Here is an 18,570-nt window from a genome sequence, read left to right as displayed (position 1 = left end):
TCCTGCCTTTCAAGTCGCCCTGTCCTTCCTTACGGGTGCCCAGACGTCGAGGCCTTGGCGGGGGTGGGGGTGTCTGGCCGGCCGGGAACCTGATAGCACCGGGTCCCGTGTCGCTTGAATCTGGGTGAACCGCTGAGTGGACGCCGCCGCCCGATGTCGAGGGTGGAGGCGGCTCAGGGGAAAGGTTGAGGGAGGTGGTGGGGTGGATGTCAGGGTGGAGGAGTGGATCGTCGGTGGAGTCCTTGAGTGCATGGGTGTGTTCGTGTTCTTGTGTGTCAGGGGCCAGGACAGAGGGAAGGGGGGCACATTTGAAACATTGAAACATTTTATTATACTTGCAATTTGTATATACATTGTTACAAGTGACATGTAGTGAGTGTTCGATTGCTTGTTTTTGTTCTTGTTTAATAGCTTGTGTTTGCTCGCCGACGATAACTAAATGAAATGAAGTCTAGGGAAAGGATCTGCGTGTCAGGGGTCGTGGAGGGGCCAGGACAAGGTAAGGGGGGAGTGACATATATAGAGTGTTGGATTGCTTGTTTAATAGCTTGTGTTTGCTTGTCGAGGGTAACTAAATGAAATGAAGTCTAGGGAAAGGATCTGCGTGTCAGGGGTCGTGGAGGGGCCAGGACACGGAAAGGGGAAGTCACATGGATAGAGTGTTCGATTGCTTGTTTAATAGCCTGTGTTTGCTCGCCGAGGGTAACCGAAGGAAAGGCAATAAACTTAAATGAAACTCTCTTTTGGACGCCCATTTCTATAGTACTCGACTTCATAGGAGCAGTGCTGAGTGGACTTTTTTGTGTGTTTTCTTTTAGAGTTTGCCAAGAATCTGTTTGTCCTCTAATGTAAAAATAACGGATTAAAGGAAAGCACTCTTGTGTCGGAGGTTGTAAGAGGCAGAGAGGGAAAGGGACACTATCATCTTGGCACAACCGACTCAAATCAACCAAACTCTTTCTCCTAATAATTTCCCCGTCAATAATTCATCTCCAAACATTTAAACCACAAAACCAGCCTGCTATTAACTTCAGTGGAGAGGAGAGGCAGCTTGAGCGAGGGTCGAGGCGGGTTTAACAGAACGGGTCAGGGCAAGCTACACACACACACACACACACACAACGGACCGTCAGAATTCGTTGGCAGGTTGCTTGACGGGGCGGCGAGGGAGTTGGGGTCTGGTCTAGCAAGTTCAAGTATAGCCAAGTTGTCGAGTGTGTCAAGTTCCGTGTGACGCTCCAGGCTGACTTGGGGGACACAGTTGATTGACTCTTGTTCTGTGTTGGCGAAGAGAGAGATAGAGATAGATGGATAGATAGAGTGGGCCTTGTCTTTCTCTAATCTTCTTCAATATTTCTCCTCTATCCTCTATTCCCTACAACACTTTCTCACCGGCAAAATACAGTAAAATACAATGCAATACAAGCAGATAGAAAAACAAATGAGAAGAGGGGATTAGAAGACAGAAGGAAAGAAAAGGAGGAGAAAGAAAAAAGAAACGAGAGAAGAAAAGAAGACAGTTTGAAGACTAAACATTGGACGCTGAGTACAAACCTCTGGTCGGAGTGCTCAAAATGTGAAAGTATGCATTTTTGACCTCGGTGACCTTGACCTTTGACCTTGAAAATTGAACTCGTCCGGCCACCTATGAAGTTTCAACATCCTAGCTGTAATGGTTCAGATGTTATCGCGTTACAGAAAGCAAAATACACGGCTGAAAACAACACCGTCCGATAAACTCTTTTGCGGGCGGTAAAAAGACGGAGGGGAAACGAAAGAGAATTGAGGTGGAAAAGACGGAGGGGAAACGAAAGAGAATTGAGGTGGAAAAGACGGAGGGGAAACGAAAGAGAATTGAGGTGGAAAAGACGGAGGGGAAACGAAAGAGAATTGAGGTGGAAAAGACGGAGGGGAAACGAGAGAGAATTGAGGTGGAAAAGACGGAGGGGAAACGAAAGAGAATTGAGGTGGAAAAGACGGAGGAAACGAAAGAGAATTGAGGTGGAAAAGACGGAGGAAACGAAAGAAATTGAGGTGGAAAGACGGAGAAACGAAAGAGAATTGAGGTGGAAAAGACGGAGGGGAAACGAAAGAGAATTGAGGTGGAAAAGACGGAGGGGAAACGAAAGAGAATTGAGGTGGAAAAGACGGAGGGGAAACGAAAGAGAATTGAGGTGGAAAAGACGGAGGGGAAACGAAAGAGAATTGAGGTGGAAAAGACGGAGGGGAAACGAAAGAGAATTGAGGTGGAAAAGACGGAGGGGAAACGAGAGAGAATTGAGGTGGAAAAGACGGAGGGGAAACGAAAGAGAATTGAGGTGGAAAAGACGGAGGGGAAACGAAAGAGAATTGAGGGGGAAAAGACGGAGGGGAAACGAAAGAGAATTGAGGTGGAAAAGACGGAGGGGAAACGAAAGAGAATTGAGGGGGAAAAGACGGAGGGGAAACGAAAGAGAATTGAGGTGGAAAAGACGGAGGGGAAACGAAAGAGAATTGAGGTGGAAAAGACGGAGGGGAAACGAGAGAGAATTGAGGGGGAAAAGACGGAGGGGAAACGAGAGAGAATTGAGGTGGAAAAGACGGAGGGGAAACGAGAGAATTGAGGTGGAAAAGACGGAGGGGAAACGAGAGAATTGAGGTGGAAAAGACAGAGGGGAAACGAAAGAGAATTGAGGTGGAAAAGACGGAGGGGAAACGAAAGAGAATTGAGGTGAAAAAGACAGAGGGGAAACGAAAGAGAATTGAGGTGGAAAAGACGGAGGGGAAACGAGAGAATTGAGGTGGAAAAGTACGATTCATACATCCATAGAGGCCGTTAACTGCTTCGTACAGATTTAGAGGAAGTAATCGTTCAGTATTTCCCTCCACCCTCCCACTCCACCTGACGATACCCCACCCTCCCACTCCACCTGACGTTACTCTCCACTCTCACTCTACCTCCACTCCTCCACCCTCCCACTCCACCTGACCTTACTCGCCACTCTAACTCCACCTCCACTCCTCCACCCTCCCACTCCACTTGACGTTACTCTCCACTCTAACTCTACCTCCACTCCTCCATCCTCCCACTCCACCTGACGTTACTCTCCACTCTCACTCCACCTCCACTCCTCCACCCTCCCACTCCACCTGACGTTACTCTCCACTCTAACTCCACCTCCACTCCTCCACCTTCCCACTCCACCTCACGTTTTTCCTCCTATCCAAAGTAGTAGTAGTAGTAGTAGTAGTAGTAGTAGTAGTAACACCATGAGGTTTAAGAGGAAATGGTCACTCGTCACGGAAGGCAGAAGCGTCAACTACTTCCTCCTCCTCCTCCTCCTCCTCCTCCTTGTCAACACCTCCTTCCTCCTCCTCCTCCTCTATTTCTACAACAACATCGGGGTACAAGGGGAACAGAAGGGACAGACAGAAACGCGACAGGAGGGAGAGGAATAAGACTGGCCGAGTGACTAGCTGAGTGGGCGTCTCTGGCTACCTCAGCTGCGTCATTGTCACCCAGGGAGCAGATGAACCCAGGGACGTGCGAGCGGCCGGAGGATAAAAGGGAACCAGCGCGCTAGTGATCGAGAGGTTCCCATCGACACCTGAGCTACAAGGAACACCTGAAGAATACCACAACGAGGAGAGGCTTAGAGAGACATACCAACACATGCTCGCTCGCTTAACGTCACTGCCATTAACGGAAAGAGCAGGAAGTAAAGGAAACAGAGGGCATTGAGCTACATGAAGACATTGACTGGAACACAAAGGAAAGAATGAGAGATAAACACGAAGGAATGAAGGAAGGAATGAGAGAAGGAAAAACGAACCACAAAACCACAAGACGAAGCAGAATCAGAGAGGAATGAAGAAAGGAATGAACAAAAAGAAAAAAAATTTAGCATGAAACCACAAAGAGAAACAGAGGAATGAGGAGAGGGGTGAAAAAATGAAGGAAAGCGGAACACAAAACCAAAATTGAGAAAAAAGGAACACGAAGGAAAGAAGAAAGGAAAGAGACAAGGAAAAATGGAAAATAAAGCCTTAAGGAGTAACAAAAATAAAGACGAATGGAGAAAGAAATTATAAAGAGGAGCAAAAACGGAACACGGAAGACAGAAAGAAAGAGAAAAGAGACAAAAAAGTGAATTTTGGAAAGAGGAAATGAGAGATGAATGAATAGAGATACAAATGAATGAAGGAAAGGAATGAGAAAGAGAAGGAAAACACAACACAGGTCACACAAACAGACACACACGATACACAATAGAATAAAGGAAGGAATAATGAAAGAAAAAGAGAATAACGAACCGGAGACACAAGAAAACACCAGAGAACACGAAGGAAGGAATAAGAAAGAGAAGGAAAAAGGAAACAACCACAAACAGACACAAGAACAGGAAGAAAGGAAAGAAGGAATGAAGAAAAGAAGAAAAAAAAAGAAAACAGAGCCACAAAGAGACACGAAGGAAGGAAGAAAGGAAGGAAGGGATGATAAAGAGAGGAAAAACGAAACACAGGCTCAGTAGGAAGTTAAAGAGGAAGAAAAAGAAAAAAAAAAGACCAAGACAGAAATGACCGAATTCGTGTGATGACAAGATGACCACAGGAGGAGGAGGAGGAAGAGGAGGAGGAGGAGGTGGAGGTGGAGGTGGAGGTATATATCAACCCAAGTCACGGAAGGAAGTAACCACCTCCACTTACTTGAGTCCACCATCACCACCACCACCACCACCACCATCATCACCACCACCACCACCACCATCACCACCATCACCACCATTATGGCCCCCCAAGGAAGACCAACTGAAATCCGCCTTTGTGTGTGTGTGTGTGTGTGTGTGTGTTATCTGCGCACACACACACACACACACACACACACCTGCCCAGCTTTCTCACCTGTTTGTTCTTACCTGTTCGTGTGTTAATTAAGAAGATTGATTCAGACTCGTAATTTTACCTAATCTTATCGCATTCTTTCATATATAATTCTTGCAGTCATTCACTCCCGATGTCATTTAGTAAGGCACTCCATTCATCAGTGTGTGTGTGTGTGTGTGTGTGTGTGTGTGTGTGTCCTTAATGGGAGGCTTAATTATGATGATGTGTGTGTCCGATAAGTCGCTGCCTGACTGATTGTGTGTGTGCGTGTGTGTGTGTGTGTGTGTGTGTGTGTGTGTGTGTGTGTGTGTGTGTGTGTGTGTGTGTGTGTGTGTCACTCGCTTTTTTTTGTCTACATCCGTTTGCATAATTGAGTGTGTGGGTCTCTCTCTCTCTCTCTCTCTCTCTCTCTCTCTCTCTCTCTCTCTCTCTCTCTTTATTCTTACATCTTACATAATGCAATTGAATACATATATGTCGATGCGCTCTCTCTCTCTCTCTCTCTCTCTCTCTCTCTCTCTAATAACATCTTACATAATGCAATTGAATACATATATGTCGATGCGCTCTCTCTCTCTCTCTCTCTCTCTCTCTCTCTCTCTCTCTCTCTCTCTCTCTCTCTCTCTCTCTCAGGCAGGAAATGGTTGGGGTGACGCAACACTTTCTTGCTAAGGTTCAAAGCGTTGTTGAGCTCATGACTTACTCTTAAGGATTATCTGGTAGAGTGACCTAATTGTTTTTTTTATATATATATTTGCTTTTTTTCGTTACCTTTTACTTTTTTATTTTCTTTGTTTTTATTTTTTTCTTTCTTATGTTTTTCTTTATTTGTTTGCTTTGTTTGTCTTCTCGTTTTGGGTTTTCTTTTTGTTTAACTTTTTTCCTTGACTTATTTTTCTTCTATTTTTCTTATTTTCTTCTTTTTCTTTTCGTTCTGTTTAACTTCTTTTCCTTTCCTTCATTGTTTTCTTTATTCTTTTTCTTATTTTCTTTTTTTTCGTTCTGTTTAACTTCTTTTCCTTTCCTTCAATGTTTTCTTCTATTCTTTTTCTTATTTTCTTCTTTTTTTCGTTCTGTTTAACTTCTTTTCCTTTCCTTCATTGTTTTCTTTCTCTTTTTTTCCTTCTTTTCCTTTTCTTCTTCCTCGTTTTTCCTTCCCTCCAATGTTTTATTTTTTTTCTTTTTTTTTTCTTTCTTTTTCTTCTCAGCTGTAGTTATCTTAGTCTTTTGTTTTTCTTACATTGTTTTATTTCTGTTTTTCTTTCTACTTTTTCTTCCTTTATATTTTTCTTGGCCAGTGTTTTCTTTTCGTCGCTTTTCTCTCTCTCTCTCTCTCTCTCTCTCTCTCTCTCTCTCTCTCTCTCTCTCTCTCTCTCTCTCTCTCTCTCTCTCTCTCTCTCTCTCATTATTTTAAAGGTCACAGTTGATTCAGTTTTCTCACAATTCGATGACGTTGATATTTTACTTCTTTGTGTCATACTCAGTCTATCTATCTATCTATCTATCTATCAAATTAGGACCTGAACTCAAAAGGGGAAGAGAGAGATAAAACCCGCCAAAATAGAAGTGAGATAAAGGTGGAATGAGGAGCACCGAGAGAGAGAGAGAGAGAGAGAGAGAGAGAGAGAGAGAGAGAGAGATTTACCACCTGGTCCCATGTTTACCTAAGTATATGTGGAGCGGAAATGACGCTTACCACCCTTTGCTTACCTCTGTCATCCACATTCCACCTACAGTCCACCCACTCCACCCATGATCCACCCACTCCACCATCCACTTCACCTCCACCCACTTTCGTTTTTCCTTCTTTTTCTTCTCTATCCATCTCTGTTTTCATTTACTTCACAATCCACCCAGAATCCACCCAGAATCCACCCAGAATCCACCCACTCTACCTCCATTGGTTCTTCCTCTTCCACCCATTATTCCCCTTCCTTCCCCTCACCTCCCCCTCCCTTCCCCCTTCCTTTCCTTCCTTCTTTTTTCCTTCCCTTCCCTTCATCTTCCTTCCTGTTCCTTCCCCTTCCTTCCCCTCACTTTCCCCTTCCTTCCTATTGCTCCCCTTCCCTCCTATTCCTCCCCTTCCTTACCCTTCTTACCCCTTCTTTCCCCTTCCCTCACCTCCCCCTTCCTTCCTATTCCTCCCCTTCCTTGCCCTTCTTACCCCTTCCTTCCCCTTCCTTCCCTTCACCTCCCCCTTCTTTCCTATCCCTCCCTTCCTTCCCCTCACTGCTGGCCCTGTAGGTGCAATGATAAACTGAGTGCATGAAAAGGAAGGGGAAGGGAAGGGAAGGGAAGGGAAAGGGAGAGAGAGAGATAGAGGCGGGCGAGGGGAGATAGGAAGGGAATTGAAGGGAGGGATGGGGCGTGGTGTTACTAGTGGTAGATTGACGCGGTTCAGTTAGCTCGTCTATTTCTGGAGCAAGGTGGTAATGGGGCCTCTTGGGAATGGTATGGTAGTTGTGGAGGTTATGGGTGATGGTAGTGGTGGTGGTTATGGTGATGGGGAATGGTGGTCTGAATGGTATTGGTATGGTGGGTTAAGTTGGTGATGGTAGAGGTTATGGTAGCAATGGGACCTCTTAGTAATGGCATGGTGGTGGTGGTGGTGGTAGTGGTGGTGGTGGTGGAGGTAATTATGGTGGTGGGTTTAAGAATTGTAATGGTATGGCGGTTATTTTCGCGATTTTCCTCTATTTTTATGTTTGGGTAAGTCAGTTTCCTTTCTCTTGTCTCTTGTTTTAAGCGATGCCGTTCTTGTGTTTGTTTGTTTTTCTTCGTTATTTATTTCTCTTACGTTTCGTCGTTAGTTCAAATCATTACCTTTCTTTACGCTGATGTTTAGGCTATGTCGTTTTCCATTCACTTTTTTTTCTTTCCCTGTAAATTATGGCAAGTCAGATCGAGTCATTTCCTCTCTCTTAGCGTCGTATTTGTTTTCTTCGTTATTTTTCTTCCTTCTGTAAGAGTCTAACTTATGGCAGGGGAGAAGCATTTCCTTTCTCTAACCTCCCATTTTGAGCGATGTCGTTCTTCCTTTGTTTTCTCTGTTTTCATCCTTTTTTTCATCCAAGTCATTTCAAGGCTCATTTCTTCGTTTTTTTTTCCCCTCTAAGCTTCGGTAAATCAGTAAATCACTTCCTCAAGCTCATAACTTCACCGATGCTCTTCATTTTTTCTTCGTTTTTCTTTTCCTTTCCCTCTAAGTGTCGTTCTTCATATGTCGTTTTCTTTGTTATTTTCTTTCCCCTCTTAAGTTCCTGCAAGTCAGTTTTGTCATCCATTTCCTTTCTTTAACCTCGTATTTTAAGCGATGTCGATCTTCATTTGTTTATACTTCCCTTCCCTTCCCCTGTAAGTTTCGTTATTCATTTGTTTTCTTTGTTTATTAAGTTTCGGCAAGTCAGTTCGAGTCATTTCCATTCTTTAACCTCGTATTTTAAGCGATGTCGATCTTCATTTGTTTATACTTCCCTTCCCTTCCCCTTCGCGCGGCATTTCCTTCCTTCCTCCTTTTGCTCAGCTATTTTCAGCGATGTCGTTCTGCATATTTTGTTTTCGTCGCCACCTTCATGATTGTTTACTTTTGCTCTCCCTTCCTTCCTTTCTCCCTTCCTTTCTTCCTTCCCTCCACTTCTCGAATCCTTCTCTCCTTCCTTCCTTTTTCTCTTTTCTTCTTTCCTTTCTTTCCCTCCTTCCTCCCTTCAAATCTTCCTCTTTCCTTCCTTTCCTCTTTCCATCCTTTGCCTCCTTCTTTCCATCCTTCCTTCTCTCCTTCACTTCTTCCTTCTCCTTTCTCCCTTCCTTCTTTCTTTCCTTTCATCTCTCCTTCATTTCCCTCCTCCCTCCCTTCTTTTCTTCCTCATTCCTTCTTCTCCTCCTTCGATTCTTTACCTCCCTCCTTCCTTCCTTCCTTCCTTCCTTCTCTCCTTCACTTCTTCCTTCTCCTTTCTCCATCCTTCCCTCCTCCTCCCTTTTCTTCCTCTTTCCTTCCTTCCTTCTTTCCTCCTCTTCTTTCCTTCTTTCCTTCCTTCCTTCGTTACTTGTTCAGAGGCGTAAACTATATCCCTGTTTACACCTGGTCATACTCTCTCTCTCTCTCTCTCTCTCTCTCTCTCTCTCTCTCTCTCTCTCTCTCTCTCTCTCTCGACGTTTTTTGTCTTCCATTTTTCTTCCTGTCTTCTCGTGTCTTCTTCTGTTTTCCTCTTACTTTCCTCTTTTTCTTCTTTTCTTTCTCTTTTCCTTGTTTTCCTCCTCTTTATCTTCCTCTTCCTCATTTTCTTCCCCTTCTTCCTTATCTCCCTCTTCTTTATTTTCCTCATTTTTCCTCTTTTCTTCCTCCGTGCTTCCCCTTGTTTTCTTCTTATTTTCCTCATCCTTATATATTCTTCCTCCCCTTCCTTCCTCCCTCCCTTTCCCTTCCTTTCCTTCATTCTCTTCAGTCAATCATTAGTACTTAACCTGCTTTTTCAATCACATATATATTGGTTACAAACTTTCTTTAATCTCAACTTTTTCCGTTTGATGTGTCGTTCCACCTCTTACCACCTACTCCACACTCCTTTCGCCACTTTTCTCACTCCCTTTTAGTGTAGTTTACGTTCCCTTAAGTCCCCCCCCCTTGCACTTATCCCGTTCCTTTGATCCTAATCCTCTTCATCCCTCTTATCCTCTCGTGTTCGTCTGCTTTCCTCGATCGTAAATCCTTAACATATCTTTTTATTTTTTTTCCTCTTTTTCCTCTTTCTTTCACACCAGTCTTAACATATTTCTCTACCTGTGTTCTTCTTCCGATCCTCTTTCTTATCCTCTCGTGTTCGGCTGCATTCCTCGATCGTAAATCCTTAACATGCTTTTTTATATTTATTTTTTCGTCTCTTTCCTCTTTCTTTCACTCCAGTCTCAGCAAATGTCTATCTTTTTTTCTTCTTCCCCAAATGCTCTTTATTTTACTTTCTTTGTCAACGTGAAATCCAATTATATAGTCTTCATATATATCACGTCATTCTGTCACTCATTACAGCTTTATCTTTTATCCTTACTGTCCTTAACTAACTGTAACGCTAAATGTATCTCTGTACCTTGTTCTTCTTCCATTGCTCTTTATAATACTTGATTCATACACGTATAAGTCTTGTATAACTCTTGACTCGACCCACGACTTTTCTAACTCATCATATCTTCATCTTTTTCTCCCATTGCGCTGTATAATACTTGTCTCATTTACGTATAAGTCTTGTATAACTCTACGACTTTTCTAACTCATCATATTTTCATCTTTTTCTCCCATTGCGCTTTATAATACTTGTCTCGTATTCGTATAAGTCTAGTATAACTCTTGACTCGACCCACGACTCTTATTACTCATATCAACACCTTTTTCTCCCTTTGCTCTTTATAATATTTGAAATTGACCCCTCTTTCGGCCATCTTCCAGAACGCCACCTTGAACGCCACCCGCCCTTATTAGCCCCTACCTCTCTTCAGACCATGCGAGGGACTGAGGAAGGGAAAGGAAGATAAGAGGAGCAGGGGGGAGGGTGGAAGAGGGGAGGGAGAGGGAGATAAGAAGGGAGAGTGGCTGGTTGGGTGGGTGAGTGGGTCAGGGAGGGTGGGTAGGTGGGTTGAGGCTGTGGGTCGTGTGTGTTATCTTTGGTGGGCGAGGTGACTGGGGGTGTTGTTGATGTGTCGTTTCGTGTGCACAGAAGAGGAGAGTGAAGATATAGAGGAGAGAAAGGAAGAGGAGAAATATAAAGAAGTGGAAATATGCATGAAGAAGAGCTTGAATGTATAGAGACGAGGAAGAGAAAGAGAGAGGAGAAAATAAGAGAAATGGAAATACGTATGATAAAAGTAAAGAGCAAGGAGAAAGAAAGAAGAGAAATGAAAGGAAGTGGAAATATATATGAAGAACTGCGTGACGGTAGAGGAGAAGAAGAGAAAGAGAGAAGAGAAATGACGATGAAAAGAAGGAAGAAGTAGAGAGGGATGAAAATGCCAAGGATTATCCCGGTAGCTGCGGGGACGATGTTTCTTAAAGGATCTTCCCTCTAAGCAAGAAAAATGAGAACAAATCATCACTCACATAAACCATTTCATAATATATATCAACGCATTTGTGATCAGTTTATGCATCATCTATTTTTGGGGGTCTATATCATGGCACAAATTTGGCCCGTCGCTGCTACACGGTAAAGCCACAAATTTGGCCCGTCGCTGCTACACGGTAAAGCCACAAATTTGGCCCGTCGCTGCTACACGGTAAAGCCACAAATTTGGCCCGTCGCTGCTACACGGTAAAGCCACAAATTTGGCCCCTCTCTGCTACACGGTAAAGCCACAAATTTGGCCCCTCTCTGCTACACGGTAAAGCCACAAATTTGGCCCCTCGCTGCTACCGGGTTAACAGAACGTAGAAAGAAATCATTAAGCAGTAAAGGACAGGACCGAAGTGTGAACGATAAGCTAAAGAAAAAAATAGGAAAGCAGTGAAAAACGCGAATAAGAAATAAAGGAAATAGAAAAGGACAGGAAAATGAAATGAAAAACAGGAGAAAGTAAAAAAAAGGAGTTAGACAGAAATGGACAAAAGTGTGAATTACGAAAAGGAGGAAGAAGTAAAATATAGAAGAATAGAGTGCATGAAGAACAGAAGAGGAGGAGGAGGAGGAGGAATGATAAGGAGGAGGCAGCAACATTAGAAAACAACAGCGTACTTAAAGTCTTATAAGCTAGGATAGATGTTAAGCGTGATGAGGAAGGGACGGAGGAAGGAGTGGAGAGGAGATGAGCACCGAGGGAGAGAAGGAAGGGAGAGAGGAAGGGAGGGAGGGAGACAGAGAGTGCATGGCGTCTGGTCACGTTGGGGAAGGGTGAAGAGGGAGGAGAGGGAGAGGTAGAGGGAGGGGGGGGGGGGTCACACACACACACACACACACACACACACGGGCGTCTGTACCCTCGTGGCATGCCTCCTGCAGCCTTGTTCCCCCGAGGGCCTGTTTGTGTGTGTGTGTGTGTGTGTGTGTGTGTGTGTGTGTGTGTGTGTCAGTCAGTCAGTCAGTCAGTCAGTCAGTCAGTCTATTAGTAACAAAAAAATCTTAGTGTTAGTATTCGCGATTCCGACTAACTTACCGACTCACTTACCGACTTACTTACCGACTATCTTACCGACTTACCGACTACCTTACCGACTTACCGACTAACTTACCGACTAACTTACCGACTACCTTACCGACTTACCGACTAACTTAGCGACTTGTTTACAGACTTACCGATTTGCCTACCGTCTACCTTACCGACTGACTGAATTACTGACTGACTGACTGACGATACCATGAATGAACGAATCCCTTCCTCTCTCTTTCTCCTCCCATTCATCTCATTCTTCATCTTTCTCCTTCATTTGCTTTCTTTCGTGTGTGTGTGTGTGTGTGTGTGTGTGTGTGTGTGTGTGTGTGAGAGAGAGAGAGAGAGAGAGAGAGAGAAAGGACATGAGAGAGAGACAGTATTAGTTGGTATGTTACGGGACTGGGAAAGGAAGGGGGAAGGGGAAGGGAGAGGAAGGGAAGGGGAGATGGGACAGAATCGAAAGGGATGGGAATGGGGATTATGAAGGGGGTGATGGGGTGAAAGTAAGGGGGATGAAGAGGAAAAAATGGGTTGAGGGGTGAAGGGGTGATGGGGTAAGGGGTTGATATGGTGATGGGGTGAGAAATTGATGGGGTGACAGGTTGCAAAGATGGGGAAAGAGAAGGTAAGAAGGGGAGGTTGGAGATTGATGGGGTCTTGAAGGGGGAGTTGGGGGGTTGTCATTGAGAGGGTAGTGATGGGGTGGTGATGGGAAGGGGTGAGGGGAAGGGGTGATGGGGTGACCCGAATCGTCGCCCCCTCACTTTCAACAGGAAGTGAATGGTTCCTGGAGAGTCGCCAAGTGTGTGTGTGTGTGTGTGTGTGTGTGTGTGAGAGAGAGAGAGAGAGAGAGAGAGAGAGTGTGTGTGTGTGTACCTCATATCTACCTCTTATATCATTTTCCCTCCCCATGTGTGTGTGTGTGTGTGTGTGTGTGTGTGTGTGTGTGTGTGTGTGTGTATAGCTTTGATATGTATGTTTATTGGAAGCCGCGTTTGTATGTCTCCTTATCAGCCTAACCGATCCTCCCTTCCTCCTCCTCCTCTTCCTCCTCCTCCTCCTCCTCCTCCCCATCAGTTCGTCTCCCGCTGAGCAATTTGCGTCGCCTTGTCTCCCCCGTGGTCACTCTCTCCCCTGTGTCCTCCTCCTCCTCCTCCTCCTCCTTTCCTTCCCCTTATAAGTGAATGGAGTACTTTAGATTAATCGAGTCTCCTCCTCCTCCTAATCCTCCTCTTTTTCTCTTCCTTTCTAATATTCCTCTTCTTTATTATCATGTTTTTCCTCTTCCTTCTTCTCCTTCTCATTTGTCTTTCTTTAGTGTTTTCTGACGCATTTTCTTTTTTTTTTTCTCTGCCCTTTTTTCTTGTGTTCTTTTTTTCTTTTTTTTCTTCTTTACCTCCTCCAATTCAATGCCTTTTTTTTCTAGTGCTCTTCTTCCTTCTTCTTTCCTCCTCCTCCTCCTCCTCCTCCTCCTCCTCCGTTCACTCAATTATAATCATTCAGTTGGGGCTTCCGAGGGTCAGGCGATGTCCCTTTGTCCACTTGTGTCCCAATTATCCGTCTGATTCTCTCTCTCTCTCTCTCTCTCTCTCTCTCTCTCTCTCTCTCTCTCTCTCTCTCTCTCTCTCTCTCTCTCTCTCTCTCTCTCTCTCTCTCTCTCTCTCTCTCTCAAACTTACATTTGTAGTACACATCAACTTTTGTTTTACCAGACATTCAAGCAACACATTCAAGAAGAAGTTAGGTAGATAGTTCATGGATAGTGAGGCGAGGTGGGGTTAGGCTTATAGAAACTGTCTTGTATGGGCGTCTTGTGAACTCCTTGGGTCATATTTTTAAACATTTCTGCGCCCAATCTCACATATTTGACAAGGCTTTCGTAGGAGTTTAGAGCATTTCCAGGGGTAGCTTTATGACCCGGCTGGTAGTTTGACCCTTCTTCTGTACCGTGAACCCAAGGAGACACTCATTAGAACGCGATTGACCTTCTTGTCGGCATTTGGAAATAGTTGATGTTAGGGATAGAAGCGATTGACAGTACCGACCCTGATGTTCTAATGTTATGTCATCCCCTTCTAATGATCTCCGGCATATGACCACAGATGTTGCGCCGACTAAACGAAGCTCCTAATGGTCTCCGGCATATGACCACAGATGTTGCACCGACTAAACGAAACTCCTAATAATCTCCGGCATATGACCACAGATGTTGCGCCGACTAAACGAAACTCCTAATTATCTCCGGCATATGACCACAGATGTTGCGCCGACTAAACGAAACTCCTAATAATCTCCGGAATATGACCACAGATGTTGCGCCGACTAAACGAAACTCCTTCTAATGATCTCCGGCATATGACCACAGATGTTGCGCCGACTAAACGAAACTCCTAATGGTCTCCGGCATATGACCACAGATGTTGCACCGACTAAACGAAACTCCTAATAATCTCCGGCATATGACCACAGATGTTGCGCCGACTAAACGAAGCTCCTAATGGTCTCCGGCATATGACCACAGATGTTGCGCCGACTAAACGAAACTCCTAATAATCTCCGGCATATGACCACAGATGTTACACCGACTAAACGAAACTCCTTCTAATGATCTCCGGCATATGACCACAGATGTTGCGCCGACTAAACGAAACTCCTAATAATCTCCGGCATATGACCACAGATGTTGCGCCGACTAAACGAAACTCCTAATAATCTCCGGCATATGACCACAGATGCTGCGCCGACTAAACGAAACTCCTAATGGTCTCCGGCATATGACCACAGATGTTGCGCCGACTAAACGAAGCTCCTGATGGTCTCCGGCATATGACCACAGATGTTGCGCCGACTAAACGAAACTCCTAATAATCTCCGGCATATGACCACAGATGTTGCGCCGACTAAACGAAACTCCTAATAATCTCCGGCATATGACCACAGATGTTGCGCCGACTAAACGAAGCTCCTAATGGTCTCCGGCGTATGACCACAGATGTTGCGCCGACTAAACGAAACTCCTAATGGTCTCCGGCATATGACCACAGATGTTGCGCCGACTAAACGAAACTCCTAATAATCTCCGGCGTATGACCACAGATGTTGCGCCGACTAAACGAAGCTCCTAATAATCTCCGGCATATGACCACAGATGTTGCGCCGACTAAACGAAGCTCCTAATAATCTCCGGCATATGACCACAGATGTTGCGCCGACTAAACGAAACTCCTAATGATCTCCGGCATATGACCACAGATGTTGCGCCGACTAAACGAAGCTCCTAATAATCTCCGGCATATGACCACAGATGTTGCGCCGACTAAACGAAGCTCCTGATGGTCTCCGGCATATGACCACAGATGTTGCGCCGACTAAACGAAACTCCTAATGATCTCTCCTCGTCCTTGCAGAGCGCTGACTGGCTGGAGCTGCGCGTGGTGGAGCTGACCCCTGGCATGGTGTATCTGGGCGCCAACTTACAGGAGGTCGCCCAGCTCCTCGCAGCCCACGAAGAGGTCCTTGCCAAATTACAGGTAAGTCTTCCTCGTACCTCATGCATACCTGTCTGCCATTGTAGTTCCCATTCTTGTTTTTATTTTGTTGTGTTTTTATATATTTTTTTTCCCCCCGTTTCTTCCTTGTAGTTTTTTTTCTTTTTTTGTTTTTTGTTCTTCGTTCTTGCTTTTTATGTGTTTTTCCTGTTTTTTTTTTTTTTGTTTGTGTGTGTTCGTTCTTCTCTTATTTCTCATTCTTGCCTTCTTCCTCTTCTTCCTCCTCTTACTTTTTTATATCATTCTTTCTATTTGACATATTATTACTCGTCCTCCTCTTTTTTTCCTCCTCCTCCTCTTCCTTTTTTTTATTTTTATTCTCCTCTTTATCATACTAGTAATCCTCCTCCTCCTCCTCCTCCTCCTCCTCCTCCTCCTCTTCCTCCTCCTCCTCCTCTTCATTTGCCGGTCCTTTCTGTACATAATGTCAAGTCTCTCTGCTTATTTATTTTCTTCTCTCCGCGTTGTCTTCCCTCATATTCAGACCCTTCCTTCGTTTTCTCTTTTCCTCTCTGTATATTTTCCCTTCGTTAATATGCCGCACACACACACACACACACACACACACACGATGACTAAGCAAGTTCACTGGTCCCTCCCTCCTCGTCCTTACAGCTGACACACACACACACACACACACACACACAATAGAGGAGTAATGTGACTCAAAATATTTTCTTTTAGTCTCCCTTCGAAAATCTTGTTCATCACTTTCATGCTAAATCCGCTTCCCTTTCTCTCTTTTGTTCTTTTCTTCTTCTTCTTCTTCTTCTTCTGGTGTGTCATTGTGGGACGGGAGGGAGAGATGGAAGAGGAGGAGGAGGAGGAGGAAGAAGAAGGGATTGGTGTGATGGAAGATAGGCAGTCAGGAGGAGGAGAGGAGGAAGGAGAAGGATAGATATGAGTGATATTAGAGAAGGAGGAGGAGGAGGAAGGAGAGAAAGGAGGGGGATAGGACGGGAGAGAAAGGTTGTTTGTAAGACGTAGGAATGAGATAGGAGGAGATGGAAGAGGGAGAAGGAAGAAAGGATAATAAACAACGGAGGTAGAAATATATGGAAGGCGTAGGAATGAGATAAGAGAAAACGGAAGAGAAGGAAAGGAAGGGAGAGAAATAAACAGGAAAGGAAGGGAAGGAGGCGGAAGAAAAGGAATGGAGGAGATAGGAGGAAATAGAAGAGGGGCAAGGAATAAAGAGGAATAAGGAGAATGGAAGATAAATGAAGATGTATGGAAGGCGTAGGAAGGAAACAGAAGAGAGTCAAGGAAGAAAGGGTGATAAAAAGGAAGGGAAAGGGATTAGGAAAGGGGAAAGGGAAGGCGTATTGGGAAGCGATGGGAAGGGAGGGAGAAGAAGGGGAGGGGATAGGAAGGGGGTGGAAAGGACAATATACAGGATGGGAAGCAAAAAGGAAGGTCAGGCATGGGAGGGAAGAGAAGGGTGAGCAGAAAACAGTGAGGGAGTATTGACAGAAGGTGAAAAATGGGGAGGGAGGGAGGGAGAGCGGCAGGGTGAGAGGAGAAGGGAGAGATCGCAGGAAGGTGAAAGGGGAGCAGAAAAAGGGAGGAAAGAGTGAGAGGTGTGACAAAAATATAATACGGAGATCAGGTGAGGCGCGAGGGTGGAATGCTGGGTGGGTTTTAGAGGGTTCACACCTGTGTTTTCCGAGCCCAAGGGGGGGGGGGGGGTCGCCGGGTAAGGTAAGGTAAAGCTGGTGCATACACTGGGGCGGTGCAGGTACACAGGCGAGGGGGGAGGCGTCGCGTCCCCCCGCGTGGCATTAGTGGTGTCCCCTGGGCGGCAAGATGTCCCGCTGAATTTACACACAATTGCCGCGGGAGCCCACCGGGACAGGCGGCGCGGCGGGGCGCGGCACACCTGGGGCGGCAGACAGCCCCGGCGCGCGGGGGTTCGCAGGGCATCGTCCCTCCGAGGCTGGTTACTCTCAGCGAGGGATGCTGCGGCGCGGAGCTGAGTGGATCTTTCCACGGGGGTGTGCGTGGTTGAGGGGGTCAGTGTTTGCTTGGGTGGGGGAGTGGCGGGGCTGCGGGGCGGCCCCCAGTGCCCCCGGCTGTTGACACGACCGTCCAGCCTCGGCCAGCACCGGCGTGCCGATGAACCTGACGCGGCCACTCGACGGCCGCCGCGCCGCAACACACGGCAGGCGGACGCGGGCAACGGCGTTCTTCAGTACCGGAGGAAGGCTGTAGGAATGGGAGGGGGGCGGGGGTAAGGCGCCGTATGTACCGCATACCTCGCAGTACTGGTCCCCGTGGTGTCTGCGGGGGGCCCCCTACTCACTGCAGGCAGCCTCCGCGGTGCGCTGCCCCGCGGGGCGGTGTGGGCCTCGGTGGGGCGGGCGTCGCCTCGGCCTTATTTGGCCGCGGGGTGTATGGGCGGCGCGTGACACGGTTTCCGTCGTCGGGCGGCTAATGGTCGGAGGCTCCCGTTTAGGGCGGGATGAATGACGCGTCTGTGTGTGGAGTCACGTTCCCCTCCCGCGGCGCGGTGGCTCGACGCGGCTCAGGCCGGGGACAAAAGATATGTAAGGAACGGTCGGGGCGGCGCCGGGCCCCGACATCTGCCTCGGGACACCTTGGGGCGCGGCAACACCTTTACGGGGGCGGCGCGGCGGCTGCGTCATTGCAGATTCTGGCATCGCCAATACTTGCGAGGCGCGATGACGCAAGGCTTGGGAGGCCTCCAAGCGGCGGCGGCGGCGACGAGGAGACCCGCCGGGGGTGGCGACCCGGCGACCCGCGGCGAGTGATGAGCGCAACACCTGGGCGGGGAGGGAGGGAGGGGAGGTGAAGGGAAGGGGAAAAGTAGGGGAAAAGGAATGGAGTGGAGGTGAACGAATAGGGAAGAAATGGAGGAATGAGGAAGAGAGGAGGAAATTGCAGTTAAGTAAATACGCGAGGGAGGAAAATGAAGGAAAATGTTAAGTGTTAGAACTCTCGTTTTGATAAGCCGTGAGTCACTACGTCCCCCTGACACACACACACACACACACACACACACACACACA

At 46.4% G+C, this 18,570-nt stretch overlaps 1 protein-coding gene across 7 annotated transcripts in view; it reads left to right on the top strand.

Annotated features, from left to right (window-relative positions):
• The window catches only part of LOC126988203 (titin-like), a 304,476-nt gene that overhangs the window by 174,141 nt on the left and 111,765 nt on the right, over positions 1 to 18,570 (top strand). For all 7 annotated transcript variants that reach the window (XM_050846148.1, XM_050846145.1, XM_050846147.1 and 4 more), the window contains one exon: positions 15,401 to 15,523. In XM_050846148.1, coding sequence (XP_050702105.1) covers positions 15,401 to 15,523 — 123 coding nt within the window. The remainder of the gene's footprint in view (positions 1 to 15,400; positions 15,524 to 18,570) is intronic.

The sequence above is a fragment of the Eriocheir sinensis genome, chromosome 68, assembly GCF_024679095.1.
Source record: "Eriocheir sinensis breed Jianghai 21 chromosome 68, ASM2467909v1, whole genome shotgun sequence".
Classification (NCBI taxonomy): Eukaryota; Metazoa; Arthropoda; class Malacostraca; order Decapoda; family Varunidae; genus Eriocheir; species Eriocheir sinensis.
Note: the sequence above shows the minus strand (reverse complement) of the source record. Positions and strands in the feature narration are given on the sequence as shown.